At 37.2% G+C, this 24,023-nt stretch overlaps 1 protein-coding gene across 2 annotated transcripts; it reads right to left on the reverse strand.

Moving 5' to 3' along the window:
* Nucleotides 1–131: 131 nt before the first annotated feature.
* On the reverse strand, nucleotides 132–22,518 carry LOC124163909 (choline transporter-like protein 1). Of its 2 annotated transcripts, XM_046541019.1 has the most exons (17): nucleotides 21,901–22,518; nucleotides 16,580–16,673; nucleotides 14,050–14,163; nucleotides 10,441–10,592; nucleotides 10,255–10,347; nucleotides 7,414–7,504; nucleotides 7,241–7,304; nucleotides 5,258–5,366; nucleotides 4,821–4,962; nucleotides 4,535–4,654; nucleotides 4,238–4,363; nucleotides 3,100–3,206; nucleotides 2,645–2,943; nucleotides 1,459–1,625; nucleotides 929–1,021; nucleotides 467–559; nucleotides 132–355 (listed from the first exon to the last, which is right to left on the reverse strand). In XM_046541019.1, the coding sequence occupies exons 2-17, from the start codon at nucleotides 16,643–16,645 to the stop codon at nucleotides 314–316; spliced, it is 1,878 nt and encodes a 625-aa protein (XP_046396975.1). In that variant the 5' UTR covers nucleotides 16,646–16,673; nucleotides 21,901–22,518; the 3' UTR covers nucleotides 132–313. The 2 variants fall into 2 exon arrangements, with proteins under 2 accessions (XP_046396975.1, XP_046396983.1); XM_046541027.1 differs by lacking the exons at nucleotides 16,580–16,673; nucleotides 21,901–22,518 and adding an exon at nucleotides 15,807–15,916.
* Nucleotides 22,519–24,023: the final 1,505 nt, after the last annotated feature.

Here is a 24,023-nt window from a genome sequence, read left to right on the forward strand (position 1 = left end):
ATTCTCTATCAAGTATATTCACTTTATACAATTCAAATAGAAGATACAGTGTCCGGCGTGATGCGGTGGAAATCTTTGATATTCAGCTTATTAAAAAAACTTGTCTGTTCGGCAACTTGTGCCATTGTCAAGGTCCTTGGCAATGGCACAAGTTGCCGAAACCATGGTCGGTGAAAATAAAAAAGTGTGGAAACAGACAAGTTTTCTTAATAAGCTGAATTCAAATAGAGTTCTCCTTTATTTTTGGCAATTTATAATGTTGAAATGTTCTTTAATTTTTTCTTTGCCCAGATCAGAGTTCATTTGAGTTATTTTAGTACCTTTCCTTTGCATTATCATGTCTATTCATGAACTCCTAGAAAAAATAACTAGAGATTAGGCTATTGATTGGCTAGCAGTAATCACTGGATTTTTTATTGTAACTTATCAAATAAAAATCACAGGACTTAAACTATCATTGTCTTACCAAGAGTTGGGGACTTAAATGACTGGTATCTTTCACTCCATTGTTTATTTCACATTCTTCACAAAAGCACATAAAGATGCTATCAATGGCCATCTGTAAGGGAACAGAAGTTTAGTTTGGAGAATTATCCAATTTAAATCAAACTTCTTGAGAGAGTAAAAAGTGAGTTTTTTTTATTTATAGTTCGGTTAAATGTTTGGTAAAAAAATAGCCTGGTTTACTCTTGTTAAATCAATTTAGCTTGTTAATTCATTTAACACTAGAATGACAGGGAGCGGTCAATTGACCGTTCACGTTTTTCTTTTCCTCACAAATTTCGTTTTTTTTTCTGATCAATAATGCTGAATTTTTTTTACTTTTAATATTTTGGAACAAATGATCTGAAAATGAAGTTTCTGTTATCAAGGACTTGAAACTTTTATGTAACCTAAGATAGTACGTATGTTATAAACAATACCTTACCTCATACACAGACATAAAGCTGTGTGCTATGGCATATGAAAATATACCTGATAGCACGAGAGGTACCCAAGCATGCTGCACTCCATCTTTAGCCTACAAAGTTAAGAATGAATGCATAGAAATAGAATATAGAATTCCAATGAATTGGTGATTTTTAATGGTATTTACGTTAGGGTATTTGCGAGATGGAATTTTTTCATGTTTATATTCTTTAAGGCATTGCTGTTGATGTATGGAAAAATTTGAAAGGCATTTTCTAAATTATGTATACTACTTGTAGCACATGCCATGTAGGAACTCTGAATTTAATCAGTTTGTAAATTATGATAGTGCAAATGAATACATATCAATGCTGGAAAAACTCAACCTCTAATAATCTGATAGCTCCTGAACCATATGAGCTTATTTATGTGTATCTTTTTGCTTGTGTCATTTGGCATTTGGAAGGATGAGCATGTAATTGGGTCAATCAAGTAACTATCAATTGAGAAGTACTTATGCCATTTTTAATGGAGATATTGGGTCTTTACCTGTATGAGTAAAATTCCAAAGAAAAGGGTTCCAATCACTACAATTATCTTGGCTAGAGAGAGAACCCAATCTCCTACAGAATTTATTGCCATCAGTCTAAGGGAATTTGCTGATAGCACTTTCACTGCTTGCCTTCCTCCTTCGCAAAATGAACATCCACGTATTGCTGAAAATAATATTGATGGAAAATGAGGAATGATGAAAAGCCAACCAATTCTGTATGGCACTTAAGTTAGCTCAGGCCTTCAGCAAAGGACACTTAATGCATAAATGAACATTATTTATTGCCTTTTCCCTACTGTTTAAAAATAATTGGGATATACTTTTCCTTCTTGTGCATTACCTACTTAGGTGGAAGGCATGGTGAGAGGTTGGGGAATAGGATGACAATGTCGAAATCAGGGATTTTGTTTCTAAATCAAAATATGACAAATATTCTGAAAACTTTTCGTGAATATAGGTAATTAAAAAAGATTGTTTTCACATCAAATTCAAAACAAATCAATTTATAAAAATCTCTGTCATGGTTTGAGTAAAAAATTAACACAAGGTTAAAAAAGTATTGATCTAGAATGGGGATATTTCATAAATGAATCACTTCTACAATTCACTGAAGGCCTGATGTTCATATAAAAAATGAACACAGCAATATCAAAGCATTCCAGTTTAGTGGATAGTTAAGCCAAATTAATCCTGGTTTGTGTCTTCTTGGTTTATTTTCAAACCGTCCTCCATTCCACTTATCCTTCTCTCATAATAAAGAAAAAAATAAAAAAAAATATTCGCTTACCTTATGGTATGCGGAATAGTGCAGAAAAGGACCCAGTATTTATGTATTTTATATGCAAGATCTATGAAATTGATCTATAAAATATTACTAGGTGTGCAAGTAAATATTTCTCCTTTTTCGATCAGTGACATAAAAAAATAGTGTGTAAATCAATCTCTGCATTGCTGTTATGCCTTATTCTTCACAGTTTGTTTTTGTTAGTGTTTTATGGCTGCTAAGCATTATATTCTACCTCATTTTAAAATCCATGTACATATATTCCAAGTATGCATGATATGAGATAAAATTTTGAAGTATTGTGTGATAAATGTATTTACTTTTCTTTTGAATACAGTTCAATTGGTGCTATGTACTTCTGTAGATTATAAAGAAGTTCATATGATATTCATAGTTACCTATTTGTATGTAAGCATTTCTGGATAGAAATAGGACAATATTTTGGAAGCAGCTTCCTATGGAGCAGCAGCAGCATTGAAATGCTGCTATTTTTGTCCAGTTGGTTGAGAGAGATCCCACCTCATTTCTTTCTTCTGTAAGGCCACATTTTTTCTTCCAGTATCTTAGAAGCCAGGCCATCACTCGAGCTAACATAACTATTGCCACAAGCAATGAGCCTAGGGCAACAGAACCTAGATGATAGCGAATCAATCTCCAGATACCTTCCTTGATTGGTGAATTCAATTGATCTTTATTTCTGAAATAAAGGAACTCATGTAAACGTCAGAAAATTATCAAGGTTGGAATAAGACATTGCTTTGTCATTTTTAAATAAAAACGGTATTCAGGATTGTGAAGCGAATTCATTTTGAAGATTAACTGTAGAACCTAGCTATGATGATTATGTACTTACGCATTAAAAAACCAAGTTGTGGTTGCTCCTGCAATAACCATATTCTGGCAACCAAAGATAAATTGAGAGATCCAAAAAAATCCCATGAGGTTGTACCAGCGTGTAAACTATGCGTAAGAGAAATCATGGTTCTTTGTATTAGTCATGATATTGATATAAATTTCATGCATACATATATTATTCTCTTTGATGTAAAGTTTTTCTTTATAAAATTTTACCTATCATCTGAGGTGGAAAATGTCAATGAAAAGTCAGCAGAACTAGTGAAGTTAGTTATTGCCATTTGTCATCAATTTTAGTAGATGCTGTAAACTAACCAGATTTTCATCTCAGATAATAGTCAAAATTTCGTAATTATATCTCTCTATCCAGGATTAATAAGAAATCATATATAAGAAAGGCTTTGAAAGGCAAAATTTCTGAGATTAAATCCATGCTTGAAGATATATTTCACTAATTGGCAATGCATATGTATTATAATAGGGACATGCTATCATCCACTTAAGGACCTTAAGTGAACTTAAAGTATTATTGGAAACCTTTCATATCCCATTTGAGACCTCATTTGTATTACTACAATCCTAAGAATATCATACGGATGACCTCTATGTAAGGCCTGGAAGAACTTGTTTTTGAATGGAATTTATTTAGTCCTTTCAAGTCCAAATGTATTATAGTAAATTTCAACAGGAATTTACACTCAAGTATAGACATTTTCAACTAATATAGGCTAGTTAATTACTTTTGAAATTAAATGTTGAACTGTCATCTGAAGTCTGTAGATAGTTTAAAGTGAAGTTCTTTTGGGCACTTTTAGTGCTTCACATATCAAACTCATTTATTGTTCCACATTTTGCTGTTGCTTTAGTTCCATAGTACATAATTTGAAATAAATGAGATACATACGCATAAACTCATAATTTATCATTTATGTGATGTCTCTGAGTGGTCTCTGCGTACATTTCTCGTCATGAGCATTTATGGTGCAAATATTGTCGTGATTAATCTACTCCTACATTTGAAAGATTCCTGATTTTATTCTATAATTATGGCCTCAGATCATTTTTTTTAACCTGTGTTTACATGAGCAGTTGCTGAGAGTGGCCTAAATAATATAATATGGAATGAATGCTGCTACCTTCATTGTGTTGTCCTTGAGGAAGCGGTAGCTTGAGCTGCTAACCTTGGTCAGGGTTCCAGCACTTTCAACCCATAGAGCTACGTATAGCCAAAGCCACACTGTGACTGCTATGCACGCATAAGTCTGAAAAATGAAAATTTGATATTGTTATTCTTCATATCAAGAGCACCTAGGTGTTAGTAAGAAAGTATTTTAGAAGAAGTATAAGTAAAGTTTTATGACACCTTTTTCAATTATGTAATTTATATGTAGTACAATATACATTATGATGTTTTGTTTCCTGAAAGTACTTACCACCAATGGTTGAGCCAAGAGACCAGGCATAGAATGTAATGCTGTTCCAGCCTCCTTGAACATTAGAACAACAAGTTCAATTCTTTTTCTCATCACTACCAGTATCAGGAGAATTATTAGCTGTAATGAAATCATAATTGCATGCACCATCATACCTCAAAATTTTCTTTTAGAATTTGATTACATTAGAAAAACAACTCAATGGAAATTCTATCGAAATTAATGTGGAATATTTTTGTCCTTCCTTTTCAATTATGATTGACTAGAGAATAGGAATACTGATTACTGTGATGATTGTTGATATGATCGCATAAGCCAAGTAACTTGAATCAAGTCTTTGCTCCACATTTCCGGTGGGAATGTAGGTTGTTTCTGTTGTCCCATTGGCTGTTTTTATTTGCTGCTTTCTATTCTTGTTCCATAAAATCCTGAAAAGTGTACATGACATCAGCGCTTTTTCAAAGCTAAATCGGTGCATCACTATGCTGCTTGCAAGCTATACATTTTGACATTAATTCTTATCGAAAGATACATTGTTGCAGTGTAGGATCAAAATGTAATGCAGCAGTATAGATAAAAAATGTGGAATGGGAAGGTTTTTTTTAAAGTATTCCTTATATATATTCACTAATGTACATTTAGTGTGAAATTATGTCATGAAAAGCTGTCAGTATTCATGACAATGTCTCTGTGTTAGTTGTTATGCAAGTAAATTTTACTTACCAAAGAGTGATAGTTCCAGCTATTGATAACACTGCTACTATTATGATGACTAAGTAAACAACTATTCCAGCTGCAAAGCGGAGTAACAGTAGCATCACACCTGATAAACCTGCAATGTTAATTGTATCCTTTCTCAAAAACATGATGCTCATCCCTGTTTTGGGTGCATAAGTGTTTAATTATGTCAAGGTTTCAATTAGCTATCCTAATGTAAGTAGGATATACCTAATGGTCGATGGAAAGAGATGGATAAGTCATGATAATTTTAGTGGCAGTTTTTTCTTGGGTTTCTGTGACATATGTTTTTTCTGCATCTTATAGATCACGTAAATGGGAAAAAAACTGGTTGTTTTGAAGTGGGAAAGGGTAGGAAAAGGAGAGCGGAGTAGGGTAGGAAAGGTAGAGTAGGGGACTGCCAAGGGAAGTAGGTAAGTGATGACAGTGGCATAACTAGGAATATGCTTAGGGGAATTGGGAATATGGGGAGGCAACCCCCACTACCCAGGCAACAGGGGAATTTTGGAAAAATGATATGCCAGGAAATGCATTTTACATCATTTTGGCACTTAAATTTTAACTTTAAGCAGATGCAGTTATTATATTTTAAAACTACACAACAGCTTTAAATATGTTTTTATTTCTCTGAGGCTTTGGGGGTGGGGTGGTCTATCCCCTCATCCACTCCCATAGTTACGCCACTGGGTGATGATTATGTTTCACTTTCGAGCTTCGAACATTGTAATCTTTTCTTACTCTATGGTTAGTGCTCTATTATAGTATTTTTTAAGCCAACATGAAAAGATAAATTGGTTCACTAGCATTTACCTTGGCTAGCCATAGATTTCTCACTAGCAGTCATGCTTGTTTTGAGGTTTTGTTGTTTTCTCCATTGTTTTGACATTTTTAAGTATGATGTTACATACCATGTGCCAGAAGAACTATGTAACTTCTATTTAAAAAAAGTTCAATGTTTCATAAAGAATGTAAATAATGTAGAAGGTGAAGGCATTGCAATAGTAATACACGTTAGAATTATGTGATGCATGTATTTGAAGTTTTATGAAAGAACCTAACTAGCGCTTATGTTAGTGTATTAGTGTTGTGAAAGCCATTTTTATGTGAAGCTGTTTTCACCAATGGATATTCCTGACTGGACTTATATGTAAGCAGTCTCTGTTTTTCGTCATTTACTTTTCCTTGTGGCACTCTTAGGTCCTGTGAATTGCAATACTCCAATGTAATCAATGAACAGTAGAACTTCTATTAACCATCTTAATGGAAGACTGGAAGCCTAAGTGGATAATTCTAAGAGACAAAAGATCCACCATCTATCAAATTCTTAGTAGATTTCACTTATGTTTCTTTGGAAACTAATGGAAGACTGGAAGCCCAAGTGGATAATTCTAAGAGACAAAAGATCCACCATCTATCAAATTCTTAGTAGATTTCACTTATGTTTCTTTATCATGCTTTGTCTTACAATTAGTCTTTTGCGCTTCTTACATTATTTTGTGATGGGAGGAGTAAGGAAAGGAAAAAAGGAAATGGATTTGGGGGAATGCTTCAGTAACTCACGGACTGGTAAGCGGTAGTGTTTTGAGGAAAATTTAGCCACAACTGCGTTAACTAATCTAAAATATATAATGTAGATTTGTTGGCAGTACAATAATAAGTGTAGATTCTTAAATAAATACACATTTCATTATGTACATTATTTAACTAGAAATTCAATAATTCAAGATTCTTAAATAAATACACATTTCATTATGTAAATTTTAACAAAAAATTCAATAATCATAGAAATAACTCAACAAAATGTAATGATTCATCAGCATTCATCCCAATTCCATAGACTGCGTGTGGGAAAGTTGATCAGCATTTTTTAATGCAATTTTTGGGAATTTTACTCTGTAAACATGCAGTGACTGCCGTATTTCTTATTAGGATATATCTCTTGTGTTATAAGTTAATAAATGTACTTACCCAGAGCAATCAAACACAGGTAGATCAATTCTTGCCAACAGAGATCAATGTCTTCTGACACCTCCTGTTGAAATATTGAAACGAGTTGGTGAATGACATTGACTAATTTGATGGGCTAATGGTCAATCTGGCATAAAATTCCATATATTACAGGTATCAGCACGGAATCATACCTGAAAAAAGTCAGCTATACCTGTTCTGGAGAAAAAAGAATCTATTTGTTCAACATTCTTCTTTGGGATGCAGCGGTTCAAAAATTTTTCACTGAAATTAAAATATTTCATTCCTTAATCATCAAATAAATATAGAGTTACTGAAATATAAGAATTAATAGTGGTTCAAACTTATTTAATGTGAAATATAACTATGCTAGACAGCAAAACGTGTGTTAGTCAACAGTGTAATTTTCCAATTCTTTTTGAGTGGCTCATCTAAAGCAATTTGTCTGGTGGATATTAGATTTCAAATCTGGAAATAGGTTTGGAGTTTTTTATGTAGATTTTTTAAATTCTGTGGATTAAAAAAAAATTCTGTAGCAACATGGTTGTTTAATTTTTTTCATTGCATATTTACAAATTTCTATGAGGTAATCAAAATAAATGATTGTGTAAATACATTTCTCTCATGTAGGGAAGTTGGATGAGAATTGCATCTCCAACCCAGACGGCACAGAATCCTCCGTATCTAATTCGTCAATGGATAGTATCCATTGACTACCGCTCCGTCGCTTTTCGTCAATGGACACTATCTGCATACGAATTAGATACGGAGGATTCTGTGCCGTCTGGGAAACATATACATCATCTATAAGTCACACATATCTATCCTTCACTGGCCATACCTTCACCTCTTTCTCTTCCATAGTACAATTCTCTCATTTTCTTTCTCCTGATTCTTTTCTATTGATAAGTTCGACTTTAATCGAGTGTGTGCTCTTAGTGTCTTATCTATGTACTTCTTTGTTAAATTTTTAACATCTTTGTGCTTCAGATGAGTCAATAGCAAAAAAAAATAATTACAAAGGAGAAAATATGTGGGGAATAGTGGATCGAGAAATGCATTCAATAATTTTTGCTGTGAACTAGATTGGATTGAGGTCATAGCTACAGTAGACTCTCGTTAATACGGACAACGTTATTACGAAGTCCTCTTTATTACGAAGCAAGTAGTTGGTCCCGACGAAAAGGCCTATACATACAAGCTATCGTAAAAGAAACGTTATTAAGAAATTTTCGTTTTTACGAAATTACGAACCATATTCCCGGTCCCAGCGGTTACAAAATGAACTTTATTACGAAGTTCCACGCATAAGCAACGGCATTTAGGTGGAAATTCACTACGATAAGTCTTAATAATCGCGCCACGCGCCATAAATACGTTGAAGTCCTTCTCGTGTACTGTGTTCAAGAGCGTCAGTTACGGTTCTTTGCTCAGTTTATACGTTACATCATATAGTAAGCTTCATTCCTGTGGAGTCATGGTGACCCACTCATAACCGCTCGTAAATTGGACAAAGTTTTCCTACGCACATTCTATTTAAGAATTTTCAGAGGCACGAAAATTCAAAATTGTCAAAATTCGAGAGTTAGCGCATGCGTGTAATGCAGTATTGCATTCTGCAGGATGACATAACTCCTCGATTCCTTGCATACAGTCCGGCCGGCGAGATTTGCCCGATGACGGCACAATAGGAGAGGCAGATAACCTAGGGCCATCACGGTTTACAGCCAATCGCTGTCCCCCAAACGCACCTAACACACCCTCGCCTAGTCATACAACGTCAAATGCATAAGGAGCACTGAAATAAGCCTGATCCACCCAAACAAGCCCTTTCTTCGAATCAACAAACGAAGTGATTCTTCCTCTGGGTCCTTCACGCTCGTCGTCCCTTCCGGCTCCTTTCGTCACGGAACCCTTTGTACCCTTTGTAGGCGTTTCCCTTTTTTACCTGGCAACCTTGCTCCCTACCCCGACCTAGACCATTCTTCCTATCATCGTACAACTCTCGGCGGCCGGACTGTAGGTTTATCAACTTAGGAACAAGGTCTTGGGACGCATCTAGTTCGTATATCGGACTGACTGTATTCGGGAAGATGTCAACCCTAGATTGCGCCATGCCGTATTCTTCTGTCGGGAAACAAACTTATTTTCCTACTTATATATATTTTCGCGTAATTTAAACGCGTTTATTATGTACGTTTTTTTACAACGATTCCTAAAAGAAACCTTCGTACGAACTTCGTTATTACGAACCTCCGGTTTTTCGGTCCCATGAACTTTGTAATAACGAGACTATTAAAAAAAGACCATTGATTTAGTGAAACACAATTTATTTGTTATAGAGGATGGAAAGGAGTGAAAAAAATTTAATTACAGCTCTGAAAGTATTTTAACTCAACTTTTAGAGTCCATAAGTATAGGGACTGATGTAGTCTCTTGGAGGTTTTCGTTTGTAATAGGTGAGATGTATTGAAATGGATGTGTGAAAGGACTGTCAATACATTATTGGCTTATTATTTAGTGTACTAGCTAGGTGTACTATTGCTATTATTTAGAGCTATAAAATGGTAGCAAATTATGCATTATCCCTGCTGACAAAGATTTTTGAAGTGTATTGTTATTTTTTATTAGATCCAGGCCAACAATTTTTTTAGGCTTGTGCTGCCTTTCAAAAGTTGAATCATGTACATTTTTTAAGAAGGGTTATTGTTGTCTGGCTTGAGAGTAGAGGTTATTTTGTAATGTTATAGTACATATATGTGTAGGCAGTGGCAGTTCCAAAGAGGGCTAAGGGGGGGCTACAGCTCCCCCTTGATTATCCTATAGAAATAATACCATTAGTTTTATTAGCCAGATGACTAGATAAAATGGTAATTTTTTTGGACCCCCACTACTGCTGGGAGGTAACCCCCCACCTAGCCCACCCCAGTCCCTATCCTGGATCCCATGATGTGGTAGGTAGAAATATTTGCCTTCTTATCCTGAATAATGAAGCTGACATCATACATACTTACTAGTCTGGATAGTCATCACAGGAAGATACACATAATCTTTCAACGGATGAAGGGTTGAAAATCAAGCGCCCTACTCCTCTTACTAATAGGAACCTGAGGAAAAATCAGTAAATTAAATGAGGAAAAGTCAGTGCAGTCATATGAAATAAATTTGACTACACAGAAGAAGACTGATGGTGAGATTACCTTTTGTTTACGTTGTTACCTTCATTACAGAGAGCAATGGAAACGTTTTCAGGTTGTGGAGTATTTTTCCCACATACATTTCCACAATTATCATATCCATTCAAAATTCGAGAGATATCACCATTAGAAACACAGTGTGCTGACAGAGCAAGCTGAAATGAATTTTTTTTCATCCAGAAAGGGTTTTAAGGTGTCTATTATTGAAGTACATATTTCACAAGTAACTTCTAATTATACTCTATAAGTAAAAAAGTAATCTTAAAATATTTATTAGCCAAATGAAACAAATACATGCAACATAAAATTTTTGTTATGCAACATGGAAATTCAGATGAAGTGTTTCCTAATTGACTGCAGACTTAGGAATACAGTGGAAGGCACTAATACCAATGCATCTCAAAGGCTTTAGCAAAGAAGAGCTGAAGGGCTTTAGCAAAGATTGAATTGGGTGGTTCAACCTCTTGTCACTCGCATATCTTGGGTATCTAGAAGGTGAAGGAGGCTCAGGACAAACTAATCGAAGACTTCGATGAACACGGTGTTGCCGGTCAGCTCATCTTGGAACGTAAACTCTACAGGGCTGGACCTGAGGACTTAACTTGGTAAATCAGTACATCTGTCATATCTTAAAGTGATTTCGATGAACTAATAGATTTTGGTGTAACTCATACTGATGAAAAGATAGGTTCCATGAAGCTACATAGTCTACCAGACTTATCTACCAACCTGATCTTGGCATATGATGCTGCCAAAAAAAGGTCTTAACAGAAACTGTTTGATTATCTTCATACTTACGATGAAGGAAGGAATGCAAGATGAAGCAAGACTGTTGGCCAAAACAGCAAATCATAGTGATCTATCTGTGTTTGTTATGAGTTATTATTATTATAAAGCAGGTCAGAAAAAGCCAGGTTGTCCAGAACTCGAGAAGTTGCGTAAGGCTCAGCATATGAGAAGAAGTTCAATGCCAATGGATAAGCTACTCCAAAGTTTACCAAACCTCCTTCTAGCAAATTCGCTAGATTCACTAGAAGGAGATTTTGCTATTCAGTGATAGAATTCACTATTCGGTGAATAACATTGGACTCTATCAGAGGCATTACCTAGTGCTGAGTTAGGCAATAAGACTTGTATTTAGATAGTTGCTGTAGCAAACCAGTTTCACATAAGATGATTTAGAAAACTGTGTTGATTGTAGTCAATATCAATAAATATTTCCAGCTGATTATTCAGTAAAGAACCCATATGGTATTGGTGATGTCACTTTAAATGTTATCAACAAAGGCAAAACCAAAGCAACCATATCAAATCTTATGTTTTTGAGAGTTGTTAATCTCGCCTCAGTGCATCAAATAGCTTCTAAAGGAAATATTCCCATGCTTGATAAGTTAGGCATAGTTTTTTTTCTTTTAAAGGTCATGAGTATATGTATCTGGTGAAAGCGTGTTGACAGGTAGTGCAGCAAGGGAATTTACAGACTTGATAGGGAAGGTGTATCTTCTGAGGCAGTTCATGGCAATATAAGTGCATTGAGTAAATCAAGTGTAAATAGTGCCCTATTGTCCCCTATTAGTTCACAAGAACTACGGCACCAAAGAATGGGTCACTTGAACTCTCAAGGTTTGTATAAATTAAAAAAATTAGCGGATGGGATTGATTTTTCCTTTTTGGAGAAGGAAGTTCATGTTGGCTGTGTTAAAGGGATACATAGTAAATTGCCTTTCACTAGGCTCATGCAAGGGCTAAAACTGTACAACAGCTAATTCATAGTGATAGTTGTGTTCCTGAGAGAAATGCTGTGTGTTTCTCTAAGTTCAAAGAATTTATGGTGATGGTTGAAAATCAAATGGATGTGAATATAAAAATTAGATATTAAAATTAAAGTATATTCTTCTGATTAAGGTAAGTTTTCATGGAGTTTACCTAACGTTCTACCCTCTAAACCTTTTTTCAACATCCCTTCCCTGCTAAGTACTTGCACCATCCATGCCTTCTGTCTCTTCCGTATCTCTCCAAGAAGCTGCCTCTCCTAACCCACCATGTCCAGCACTTTGTCGTCCCTCCTCTTCTCCATCCACTTCACCTTCTCCACTCTTTGCTAATCCAATTTTCTTCCTGATGTCCTTATTCCTGTGTCCATTTTCCTTTAATGTGCTGCCCAAATAGTTGAACTGGTGCACTTGCTCAAGTTTTTCCTCATCTACTTTTATCTTTAGTCTCACATTCCTAGCTCGTGAATCTTCACAAAGCCCCATAACCATGGTCTTCTTTTAATTAATCCACATCCCATACTTCTCGCAACGCTCGTCTAATGCACCCACTAGAGCCTGAAGCCTCCTCGCTGACTGCTGATCAATGCCTGATCATCCACAAACCTCACTGAGTTTAACCTCATTCTTCCCCCATTTTACTCCTGCTTCCTACTCATCCCGCGCTTTGCTTACTCAGCGTGCATGTTAAAAAGCAACGGCGATAGAGGACAGCCTTGCCTCACCCCTCGGCCAATGATTGCATACTCAGATTCTCTGTCTGCCAAACACAGATTATGAATGGGTCGCCTATCCCTCCAATTTACCCCTATTTTCTTGAGAATATAAATTAACATCATCCAGTCCCACTCTATCAAATGCTTCCTCTAATCCATCAATCCATACATGTCCTGGTTATATTTTAGGTTTATCCTTATTAGGGACCTTATTACCACTTCCAAATCTTGAGTTGAATTTCCTTTTAAGAAACCAAAATGATCATCACCTAAATACAGGTTTTTCGTAGCCTCCATTCATCTGTTAAAAATCCTCAGCACAACTTTAGGATTTGATTCATGAGCACTAGGTAGTGATATGAATCAGCATCAGCCGCAAGGAGGCTGCATGAGTTTTTCACGCTACTCCTAAACCTCTGTCTGACAATGATGTAGTCTTTCTTATATATCCTCCTACTCAGTGGATTCTTCCATGTGTACCTCTGCTCTTTTTGCTGATTGAACCACGTGCTTATGATGAACAATAACAGCAAAATTCTGCTGCTTTCTCAATCACGTTGTTCCATATTCCTAATCCAAAGTCTCCTATTTTGTTTCCATGTATCCTTTCCCCGACTGAGGCTTTCCTGTCCCCCTCATTACTAGATTTTTCTTATCTGGGATTTCCCTAATTATTACCTCGAGCTATATTTTGGAAAACCACCTCCCAATAATTCCTAAGCTGTCCTGAGTGGATGCATCCATGCCCTCAACTATTCTTGCCCTCATATCCCAAAGGGGTCTTTGCTTCAACATCCTGAATTCTGAGCATTAGATAGTCCCTTACCTAACCCTCTTCCTCTGCGTTCAAATATGAGAGGCCTCTTCCCATAATCATATATGTACATCCCTTATATATTCTTAGAACCAATTGTGAGCCTCGTCCTATTCGATAAAAATTAAATACATTCTACCTCAAATTTTGATATGATTTTTCCTTTTTTTGCCATCTGATTGATACATAATCATTTTTAATGCTTTGCGATCGCAGGAGTTTGCCTGAGGCGAAAAAGATGGAAATTATGCATCATAGCCATTAATCATAACGTATGACTATACTCAATTGATGAAACTGAGGTACTTACCAGAATAACAAAGTATGCAACCATCAAAATGAGTTCATAAGTGTCCGTACAGGTCCTCTCCTTCTTGATTGGAGATTCCTGCTCTCTTATGCTCTCCTTCAGCCATGGTGGCTCCTGCCCATACAAAAGAGCCACTGTTTCAGAAATACGTAGGTGCACAGTTATTGAGGTGCAAGGCTTTATTTTATTTCAAGGTATGACTTATTTCATGAAATAGGCTTTTTTAGGGACTCATACCATGTCAGGATAGCTATGAAAACTTGCACCTCCATTTGATGCACTAATGTAAGTGAAATTTATTGCGAAATGGAAAGAAAATATTTTTCTTTTTTTCACACTCGCTCACCTTCCCTGTTCAATAGAAATATGTTGCATTTATGGAAATTTAATGGTAAGGAAAAATGTCCCCTTTTTTAATCCTCTGGGATGGTCTATCATGTGTAGCGACTTTTCAGCTTTTCATAACCTCTCTGAGGATTTTGGTGTCAAGTGTTCCTTGACAACTGTAATGGAGTGAAAAAAATACTCCTCTTGCAACACGATTGCGAGTCCCGGTAAATAGGTGCTTGTTTTCTGCTGAATGCTCTATGGCTGTTCATCGGTCAATCAAGATATACGTTTTGCGCCATTTAACAGGGGTAGTAGGTATTGGCTGAACTCCACCAACGACTCCGGACATAAAGGACGAGGAATATTCCTATTTTGGCGAATTATATAATTCGCCAAAAATACTCATCAGGTACGAAGACCAAAAATATGTCGGGAATGTGTAGGTGGTATAATGAGTATTATTTTAATCGTTAAAATTTTCAGAGTGCTGCTACAGTCAAATGGCCCGTGAAGCCAGTGGCGCAGCGAGGGGGGGGGGGGGGGTTTGGGGATATAACCCCCCCCCCCCCCAGAGCTTCGAGAATTTTTTAAGTTCAATCCATTTTACTTAATTAGAGTGATATTACTAATAGAATAGCGTAAGAAATAATAAAATATCCCTCAGAAAGCCGTAAAACTCACAATTTTGAACCTTTTATATTACAATTCCGCAATTTACTAATCTCGCACCTACCGCTTATCCTGGTGGGTATACCAAACCCCCACACACTCCGGTATTAGTTACACCCATGGCCCTTATATATTTATATATATAAGGGCCTTGGTTACACCTAAACCTTCCCCAGCCTTAATCCCTGGCTGCGCCACTGCGTGAAGCTACCATAATTTCGAGCACGGCAGGAATTAATTTTCTAATACGGAAACAAGACTCAACTTTTACATCGATGAAGCATAATAACCTTGAAAATTTTCGCTCTGTTCATGAAAATCGCTACTTAATTTAGGGTCATAGCTCCACATCTCACAATGAACTGACAAAAATGTATATTTGATTTGGTATCGGGTGGCGTATTTCGACTGATAAATTCAAGGGGACACCATTGTAAAGGGCTGTTTACACGGTACATTAACACGTACGGGTTAATGTCTAAATGTATGATCGCGAGGATGAACGCCAAAATGCAACGTGTAACCACCCAACTTGTGCGAATGCATGCACAGAAAATAGAACCTGTTCTAATTTGGTTCATGCATTCGTACATGTTCCGTTCCGGTCCACAAAAATCATTCACGCAAACGTACACTAACTCGTACGTGTTAACGTATCGTGTAAACAGGCCTTAACATTCGTGGTAGTAATTGGCGCGTTGGTGCAAGGGGACTACATAACTGTAATGTTCGCGTTGGGTGCATTCAGCCACACTTACAATTAGTTCAGCCATCGGTTGATGATGACGTCTTGATCCCTCGGTGAGAGCAGAGAGCATTGTCCGTATAAAAGGACCATGGTCACCATGGCAAGAAGCTTGAGCACTTGGGTATGGGTGAAAGCGCACCGAATTGCACCGAATTCTCAGAGACCGAATTCAACAACACGCAGCACGACTCTCGCTTGTTTTTCTCTTGTTCAGCTCCGTGGTGATCGGAAGTGAGCGCGGTGTTTCCTCAGTGTTTCTACCATGAATGTTATAGAAATTATTTTAGTCAATACTCAAGGAAATGGCGAATGCTCAGTGCCGTAACATCACTGTGCTCAATTCCACGACGTCAATGCGTTCACTTTCTCGGACAACGGTCAGTGATTAAGTCAAGCGATCAGCGCGGTTCAATGCAGCAACTATTTTTCGGCGGTTTGACGGAGTTTGTAGTTGTACTTACATTAGTAATTCCCTGCAAAAGCTTAATATGGCTACGAAGGAATGTTAAAGAGGAATATGAGTGGGAAAACGAGCGCTCATTGTCAGAGCTATGCAGAAGAAGCTGTGGGGAAAATATGTAATTAATACTACCTGGCTTACCTTTAGTTAATTTTTATGAACTATGCAAATCGCTTTTGCTACACTGCGAACTTGGCAATGCACCGAGGAATGTTTTTGTTCATGCTTTCAATTTCTCTATCGATTACTCGAGCACCGATTTACTTCGTGGTCATTAATCTGCATCGATAGTAGAGAACAAAACACAAATTTAAAATACTTACGACACTTGGTTCAGTTGGCTCCACCCGGCTCTTTTCCATTAGGCACTGTGATATGCTGTTCCCCATTTTTCTCCTGTATGTTTCGGTTCAGTCCCTATATGGGTGATAAATATGTTTTAAATGTAAGGTACTCCAGAACTTCTTCACTGATGAAGTGAATTTTATTTACAATCGGAAAAATCAATGATCATTTTGAAAGCCTGACCGAATTTAGAAATGATATTTTCCCTACAGTTTGTCGAATAGGTGTAAAAAAATTATTATTGTATAGCTGTGGACCAGCATTTTACTAACGCGGATCCAAGCGGACTCCTTAGGGCATGAGAAAACTCCTTTGTGGAGGCATATCTTACAATTTAAGTCATGTCTGAAATTTTTATATTTATTTGAAATCCAATCGAGGCCAACGAGGGATGCAGAAATTCTTAGAGGGTTTCTGGAATTCAAACGATTGTTCTTATGCTGCTATATTTTTTTAAACCTTGTGAAGGAATGCACACCAGAAACCTAAAATTATTAGTATGCATTTTTTTTCAAAAATGTTACAAAAGTCAAACGGGGAAATGAAAAGTTAAATGGGGTAACCTTAGTAGGTATCCGTGCGTTAGCTAGGCCACGGGGGATTCAAAAGCAAAAAAGGTTCGTAGCCCTTTGCTACGATGATGTGTTAAGGAATAATTACTCTTAAAACGAATGGAAAAAAATCTTACGTGCTAACATATGGCTGTGGACATTTTTGTAGTAGATGATTCTATAAAGGTTTTAACTGGAGCTAATTTTCTTTGGATTCAGTCACGTCATCTCATATTGAATATATGCTGGCTTGCTACTTGTTCGAGGTTGAGAACCATGAAAGGAGTTTACAGGTAAGTGAGCCGTATTTAAGGCTCTCATTGTATTCCACAAGATTACATTTATGCCTTCGAAGACTCTTCGAAGAAGCCATCATCTTTTTGCGTTCCCCTTATCATATTTCCATCCCGTCATCATCATTTATTTAATTTTTTATTAATTAGTCGATTATTAATTAATTATTAGCTAAATAATTTAAATACTTGTTAGTAATAGCTTACTAATCGTGCAGTAATTTTATCACCTGGGTAGCGATCAGTGTAATGGTGGATAGGATAAATGTTTTTAACCAACGTCTCACAGTGGGGTGAAATCGAAAAAAGCTGGCCAAAAATCCAAATATCGACTTTTTTATTTCTAACCGGGAATACTATATTATTTTTTTCAGAGGGTCCAGGGAATGTAAAACTGAATTTTATTTTCTGTCAAAATTGTTTGTTTAATTCTTATAGCTCGCCAAAAATCAATAAAAATCTATGAAATCGTGAGTGCGCGATTTATACGTAAAATTTCAACGTTTGTTCCCCATGTAATGCAATATAGTTAAAAATTCGGAATTTTTGAGGATATTTATTGATAGTACCACTCTTTTAGTTAATTAAGAGCGAACTTGTGTTTTAGTCAACTGTTATTTATTAATGAATTGTTAAAAATATCGCTGTTTTTCGTTAATTTTTACCTAATGCTAGGATAAAAGTAGTTACTGCCGCTTGCCGCTCCTAAGATATTTACACCAGGAGTTATACTGAAGTCTATATTATTAGACGGAAAATAAAAATCTTGCTCCAACTTGCTCCCCTCCGATTTTTTCGTGGTAAAGCAAAATGATGTCGGGCGGTTGTCGCGCCCCATGAGCCGCAATACACGGCCTAGGCACTCGGGAACCTAGGATGACATGCGTCGTAGTCCGTTTGAGAGACTGGATTTTCCCTTAACTGTGAGTGCATTGTACTCAACTACTTGTTATTTGCTGTTATTTATGGTTTGTACCCTCTTCTGACGATTATACCCCCTCGGTCTTTCCGCTGGAGCCGCGTGCAATTGGTAAAAAACCTAACATTTCGCCCGCTCTCCAACCCCTTTGTCCTCGGCGGCTACCCCTATGCACTCAGATTTGTTCCTTTACTATGAACACATGTAAGTATTTCCATTCTACAAATTGGGTTTTTCCAAAATATGCCGTCTAAGCGATTGGCACGCTCATTTCTAGCCGAGTGCTCAGCATTCGTCTCTCTTCAGTATTCCGTGCTGAAGTGTGTGCCGAAGGACGTTCACAGTTTAGTTGCCCAGTTATGGATACAGCATTAGTGACTCGCCAAGATTTACATAGTGTGATATTGACAAATAGAAGGGGGATCATCAAGCAGAAGAAATCGTTAGTACTGGAATTTTTACACAAAAACTTTTTTTGGGAGGAGATGAGAAATTAAAAACTTTTCTTGCGGCCTTCACTCAAAAAGTGTTTTTTCATCAATACTTTTGAAAGTGGGATGTGTGCACCAGAATAGTAGATTTCTGAAGTTGAATCATATTTGGTTAAAACAGCCAATAGCACTTCTTGACGCTGTGTTGAAATATCTCCGATGCTCGTCTCCTTCAGGTGAATGCTAATGTTTACGGATAAATGATACTATGTAGTATACGCATATACAACTGCGCGAGTATTTCATTCCTTGCTGCCTTAGTCCGTGAACTGTAATTATTTCGTAATTTATCATTGTTTTAGGCTTAACTGAAAGTACTCCTCGTGGAAGACCGTCACTGCATTTAGACAGTGCAAGTGAGAGGTCTAAACGTAGAAAAGTGATGAAACTGAAAATTTGTACTTCACTGGAGGAATCAAGTGTAGCAACTTCCATGGAATTCGCGAAAAACACATCAGAAAAGTTTCTAGAATTGCCACAAACTATGACCTTTTCCGTAGGCTTCTGCTTACGTCAGATCCTTTCATTTCTTGTTCTGCGGAGGAGGAGGATAATTACCAGAGGAGGTGAAAAATCTTCTGGCGAATAGCGAAAACAATTTAGAATCTTTATCCTCTGACTCAGAATAGAATTTAATGTGGCACACCTTTGTTTTGAGAAATTTGCACTAAAAATATTTGTCAATGGTATTCATTTTTATTATTACTCTTCAATGACCAAAATTTCAGGTTTAAAAGACTCAATAGCAATTTTCAATCATCATATACCTTATGAGAAGCTTCTAGATAGCTTAAGCATAGTTGAAAATGGAAGGAATTCTGTTTTTCCCTTGATATTCCCATATAAAAATTTCGACTCGCCCCTGGTAACTATAGTTCCCGCATAACTTTCCACTATTTTTTAATTTTATTGCCCTCCTAAACGATTTTCTGGACTAAGTCATCATAAATAAGTTTCATTGTATCCATAAAATACCCAATTTGCAAACAATTTCATTCATTTAGCAATACTTAAGACTACAACGATTTTGGCCAGCTTTTTTCGATTTCGCGACGCAGTCTCGTACATCGAACACCTACCCCTGATCCCCACTACCTGGACTGCTGATTGCAAACGATCTGCCCTTATTCCTACTCATCTCCCCCATTGAGCTCATTCATTATTTTTCCTATCTCTTTCTTCTAATGGGCTATTGCTCGTCGTATGCCTCTTGACTCCATCTCCTGTAATGCAGCTACGTTGGGGGGATGAAGGAGGAGGGGGCTAGGATTCCTTAACCAGTAGCCCTTGGTTAGCAGCAAGGCAACCGCCTCCTGCCTCTTCTTACTCATGACAGAGTACTAAGGGCGGGGTTCAGGGAGGTCATGACCCTCCCTCTACTGGGCGGTTCAGATGTGAGTAAGATCTGCGTATAGAAAGCAGTTAATTATTATTCTCTGGGATAGCAGTTTTATGTTTTCTTGAATGGTATTTTCGGGATCCCAAAACGCCATTCAAATAAACGCTCAACTATAAAATAAATATCTTAACATTAAATATAAATCTTACGCATTCTTGTTTGAGGGAGACAGAAAATTGAAAACCCTTCCTTTTGGTGGATGGCCTTTCTTTTGATATCACTACCTCTCCTGGCGCCTGGATGGTCTGCCTGAATTCCTCCTTGCTTTGAAAAATCATATTTATGATTGCCATTTTGGTATTTTCCAAGAAATATCGAGGTGTGATTCGCCCCCACGTCCCCGCTTTTATTCACCTCCGTGCCAGAGACTTTTCAAAGGTATGGTAGTTCCTGCTTGGGTGCTTCACGGACTACGCATCAGGAGTAGTCTTTCTTCCATTGTGATGGATGGGACGTTCAGCCACGATCCCCTTGACACTTCGTTAGGAACCTAAGGCCAACGCTGCGTTTTCTCCTCCTATTTTATGTAATGCCCTCCCGAATCTATTGACCGCCATGTTCTGACTTCAACTAATGACCGTAGGTGTAGGTCGGCTCCTCGACATAATTAATCAACAACCAACAAATGAGATAATTTTGTAGGTACGTGCAAAATTGCACACTTATTCATTCATTTGGAGGGAACTTCTGGAATGACGTGTAAATGCCTTTCAGAGGACGCATCTCTCTTGTTCGACTGTCCTTTTTTGATGTCGAATTTTCTTTCGAAACTAACGCTAGAATATTGAAATTTTCGTGGTATACTATAGAGTTGACCCTTGCCAACACGTACGAGTATCTCAAATTTGAGAGTTTATCTTCAGTATTTTCTCGAATGTTAAGTTTTTTACTCTTTGAGGTTTAGGAAAATCACATATCTAGTTTCATTATAACAAGTTTTATATTATTAAATTCAAAACTAAGAGTTAAAAAATATTTAAAGTTTGCTGTCAGGCAAATTTCGAAAAAGTTATACACAACATACCCTGAAAATTTCGGTGTGATAATGTATGTTTTGAAGGTGTGATTCCTAGCGAAAAAGAAAAAAAAGAGACTACCGGTTGAGAGAGTGCGATACATCCGATGAAGCTGAGCTATAGGCAGCTCTTTGAACGCGGGAAGAAATTTCATTGAAGTGATAAGTAAAATGTTCCATGCACACTAATATTAATCGTAAGATCACCTATGGCGACAAAGATGTCAATTAAGCAAATGTAAACACACCTTTGCACAGATGAAACCTTCAAAAAATAATAAATAAAATATCAGACGTCACTTTGTGGACCTTTGATGCCTTTAATTCTCACGAAAAATAATACTTTTAGTTGATTTGAGCATCAGTGCTATAAGTAACTGGTCTTTTCACGTCTATTAGACTATAGGTAGTTATTATTAATGGCTGCTGCTCTTATTTGTATGAATGTACCTTGATAATGACAAGCTTAATTTTCGAGACTTTGGTCGAAAATACACAAGTGTGGAATTGGCTAAAAGTATTATTCTTTCATGAGAATGAAGATAAGAAATAATAATTGCGACGGAAACATAAAATTTTCTGTTTGCTCCCCTATATATTTTAAGGAGAACAAAATAAACGAACCACTTACCTTATTCGGAATTGAATCAGCCGGTGGATATACTCCAGCGGAAAACCGCCGAAAGGCAGTGTTTACACCTGCCCGTGGGGCGAGCCTCCGGACTCTTTGCGTGACGGTCGAAAACTGAGGTCGAGACGCAAATGCGCTCTAGGACAAGGGCAACGCCCTCGCAATCGACTGGGCACGAGAGCAGAATGTATTTCACCGCGGTGTCTCCCTCATCAGGTGGAACGAGCGATAACATCTACTTGGCTACTCGCGGAAAACATAAAGGTTTCGCAAATTAAGATCCATCAGGACTTTTGTCTTCATTACATTACAGGATCCATTTGCCTTAATAACATAAAGGACAACGACGTCGTTGTCATGGAATGGTCCTGTTGTCGTCAGTTGGGTCACGGTGGGATTCTCGAGGGCATAGAGGTAATATTGTTCTTGAAAGAAAGCTCAAGTTGATCAGTTGTTAACAAAATAATAATGATGATGAGATGGGAAGAGAGTGGGAAGGAAAGGGAAAGCTGGAGCAACAGCGTAAGCTTGTCCTCGACCCCCGCCCCCCTAAATACAGGATGATTCTATTCTTAACTTCCCTTAATCGGACCCTCGCATGCGATTCCCCCGAAGTAGGAGGACGCTCTGGGGGTTTCCGTAAACAGGCCCGAGTCCATCTGCACTTCCTCTAACAAACGCGGGTATCCAAGACGACCGAATTGATTTCCTCGCCAGGTGCGGGCCCTGTGCTCTCTTTCCCTGATGAAAAATCCATCGCTCGAGTCCGAAGGTTTTGCATAGAGGATCATTGTATTGTGATTACATTTGCGTGAATAGAATGAATGGTTGGTGAATAGATCGAGTTGGCTGATGTCAAGTGACTTACCATTTCTCAGATGAGGCTTTAAGCATGGGTGGAGTGAAAGGTGGGTAAATATTTTAGGGTACATATACACGTTTAGAGAAATTTTCAACTAATTGTGAAGATAAGAACTCATTTTTATGAATTTAGATTCATTTAATATCAATATGAAATTTCTTTTTTAACTCGGAAAATAAATCTTTTGAAATATATTGTGGCAAATTTTTAACCCACACTTAATGCTAAAATACTATGATTTGGAAGTGCCATAAGAAAATATGGACGGATGAGGGAGTCCTTTCAATCCTCGGATAGTTTGAGGCGGCTGGATTTTTTTATTCTTGAAAGCTTACTGTGCAGAGAGCAGCGAGAAAAGAGTATTGTTATTACAATTGTTGATTTGATATATATCCATACGTTTCTCAAGAAAATCCGATAGGGTTAATCCCTTTTTTTTACCGAATATTAGGGTAGAGATATATTTTTTCTAATTTTTGTAAATAAAAAAAGTTAACCACAATGAAATTTTGTTTTTCTTATTTTACTAGATTTTGGGCTCGAAATGTTTTTTTCAGAAGTTTGATCAAACCTGTTTACGCTCGACATGGAATTCGGACCATTTAGATGAAAAGAAATTTCAGCTTGCAAGCTTAATTCCACTGATCACTTTCAAAAACTTTAACTGTTATACTGCGTGAAAGTACTGTTTTGTTGCCATTTTCGTAAAAAAACAATCGATTTTCGAGGAACTGCATCCTGACTGGATTAACATTTTCGTTGCATTGCGTTCTTATGAGCTTCAACGCCTGAGCGTTGATTGTATTGATTTTTTATATTAAAGAAATTTTAATTGCTCTAATTCGACCATTATCATAAAATTTCAAGTATACCTTAAAAAGCGCTCGCATCAGTTGTGAGGCCTGTTGGGAGTCGCGGGACACGTGGAGTTCTTTGCTTCGCAATGAGGAAAGTGTTCGCCGAGCATATCTCAAAATCCTTCTTCATTTCGGATTTTTTTATACTCCACTCTCGTTCCGTAGAAAAGACTTGACAAGTGAACGATACTTGCGCGCACTCGTCGGTGATATTAATATTGCAATTCAAATGGAGCGCTGACGTGGTGAAACATGATATGTTTGAAAAGCGCTTTATAATCTTTTACGCCTAAAGCGCTTTACACTCTCTTATAGTGGGCCCGATTGACTTAGCTGTCGCTTCCTCCTTCCCCCAAGTCATACTGTGGTAGCCATCCCCACCAATTGCGCATATCTATAATCTG

Source organism: Ischnura elegans, chromosome 1 (genome assembly GCF_921293095.1).
Source record: "Ischnura elegans chromosome 1, ioIscEleg1.1, whole genome shotgun sequence".
NCBI classification, from domain to species: Eukaryota; Metazoa; Arthropoda; class Insecta; order Odonata; family Coenagrionidae; genus Ischnura; species Ischnura elegans.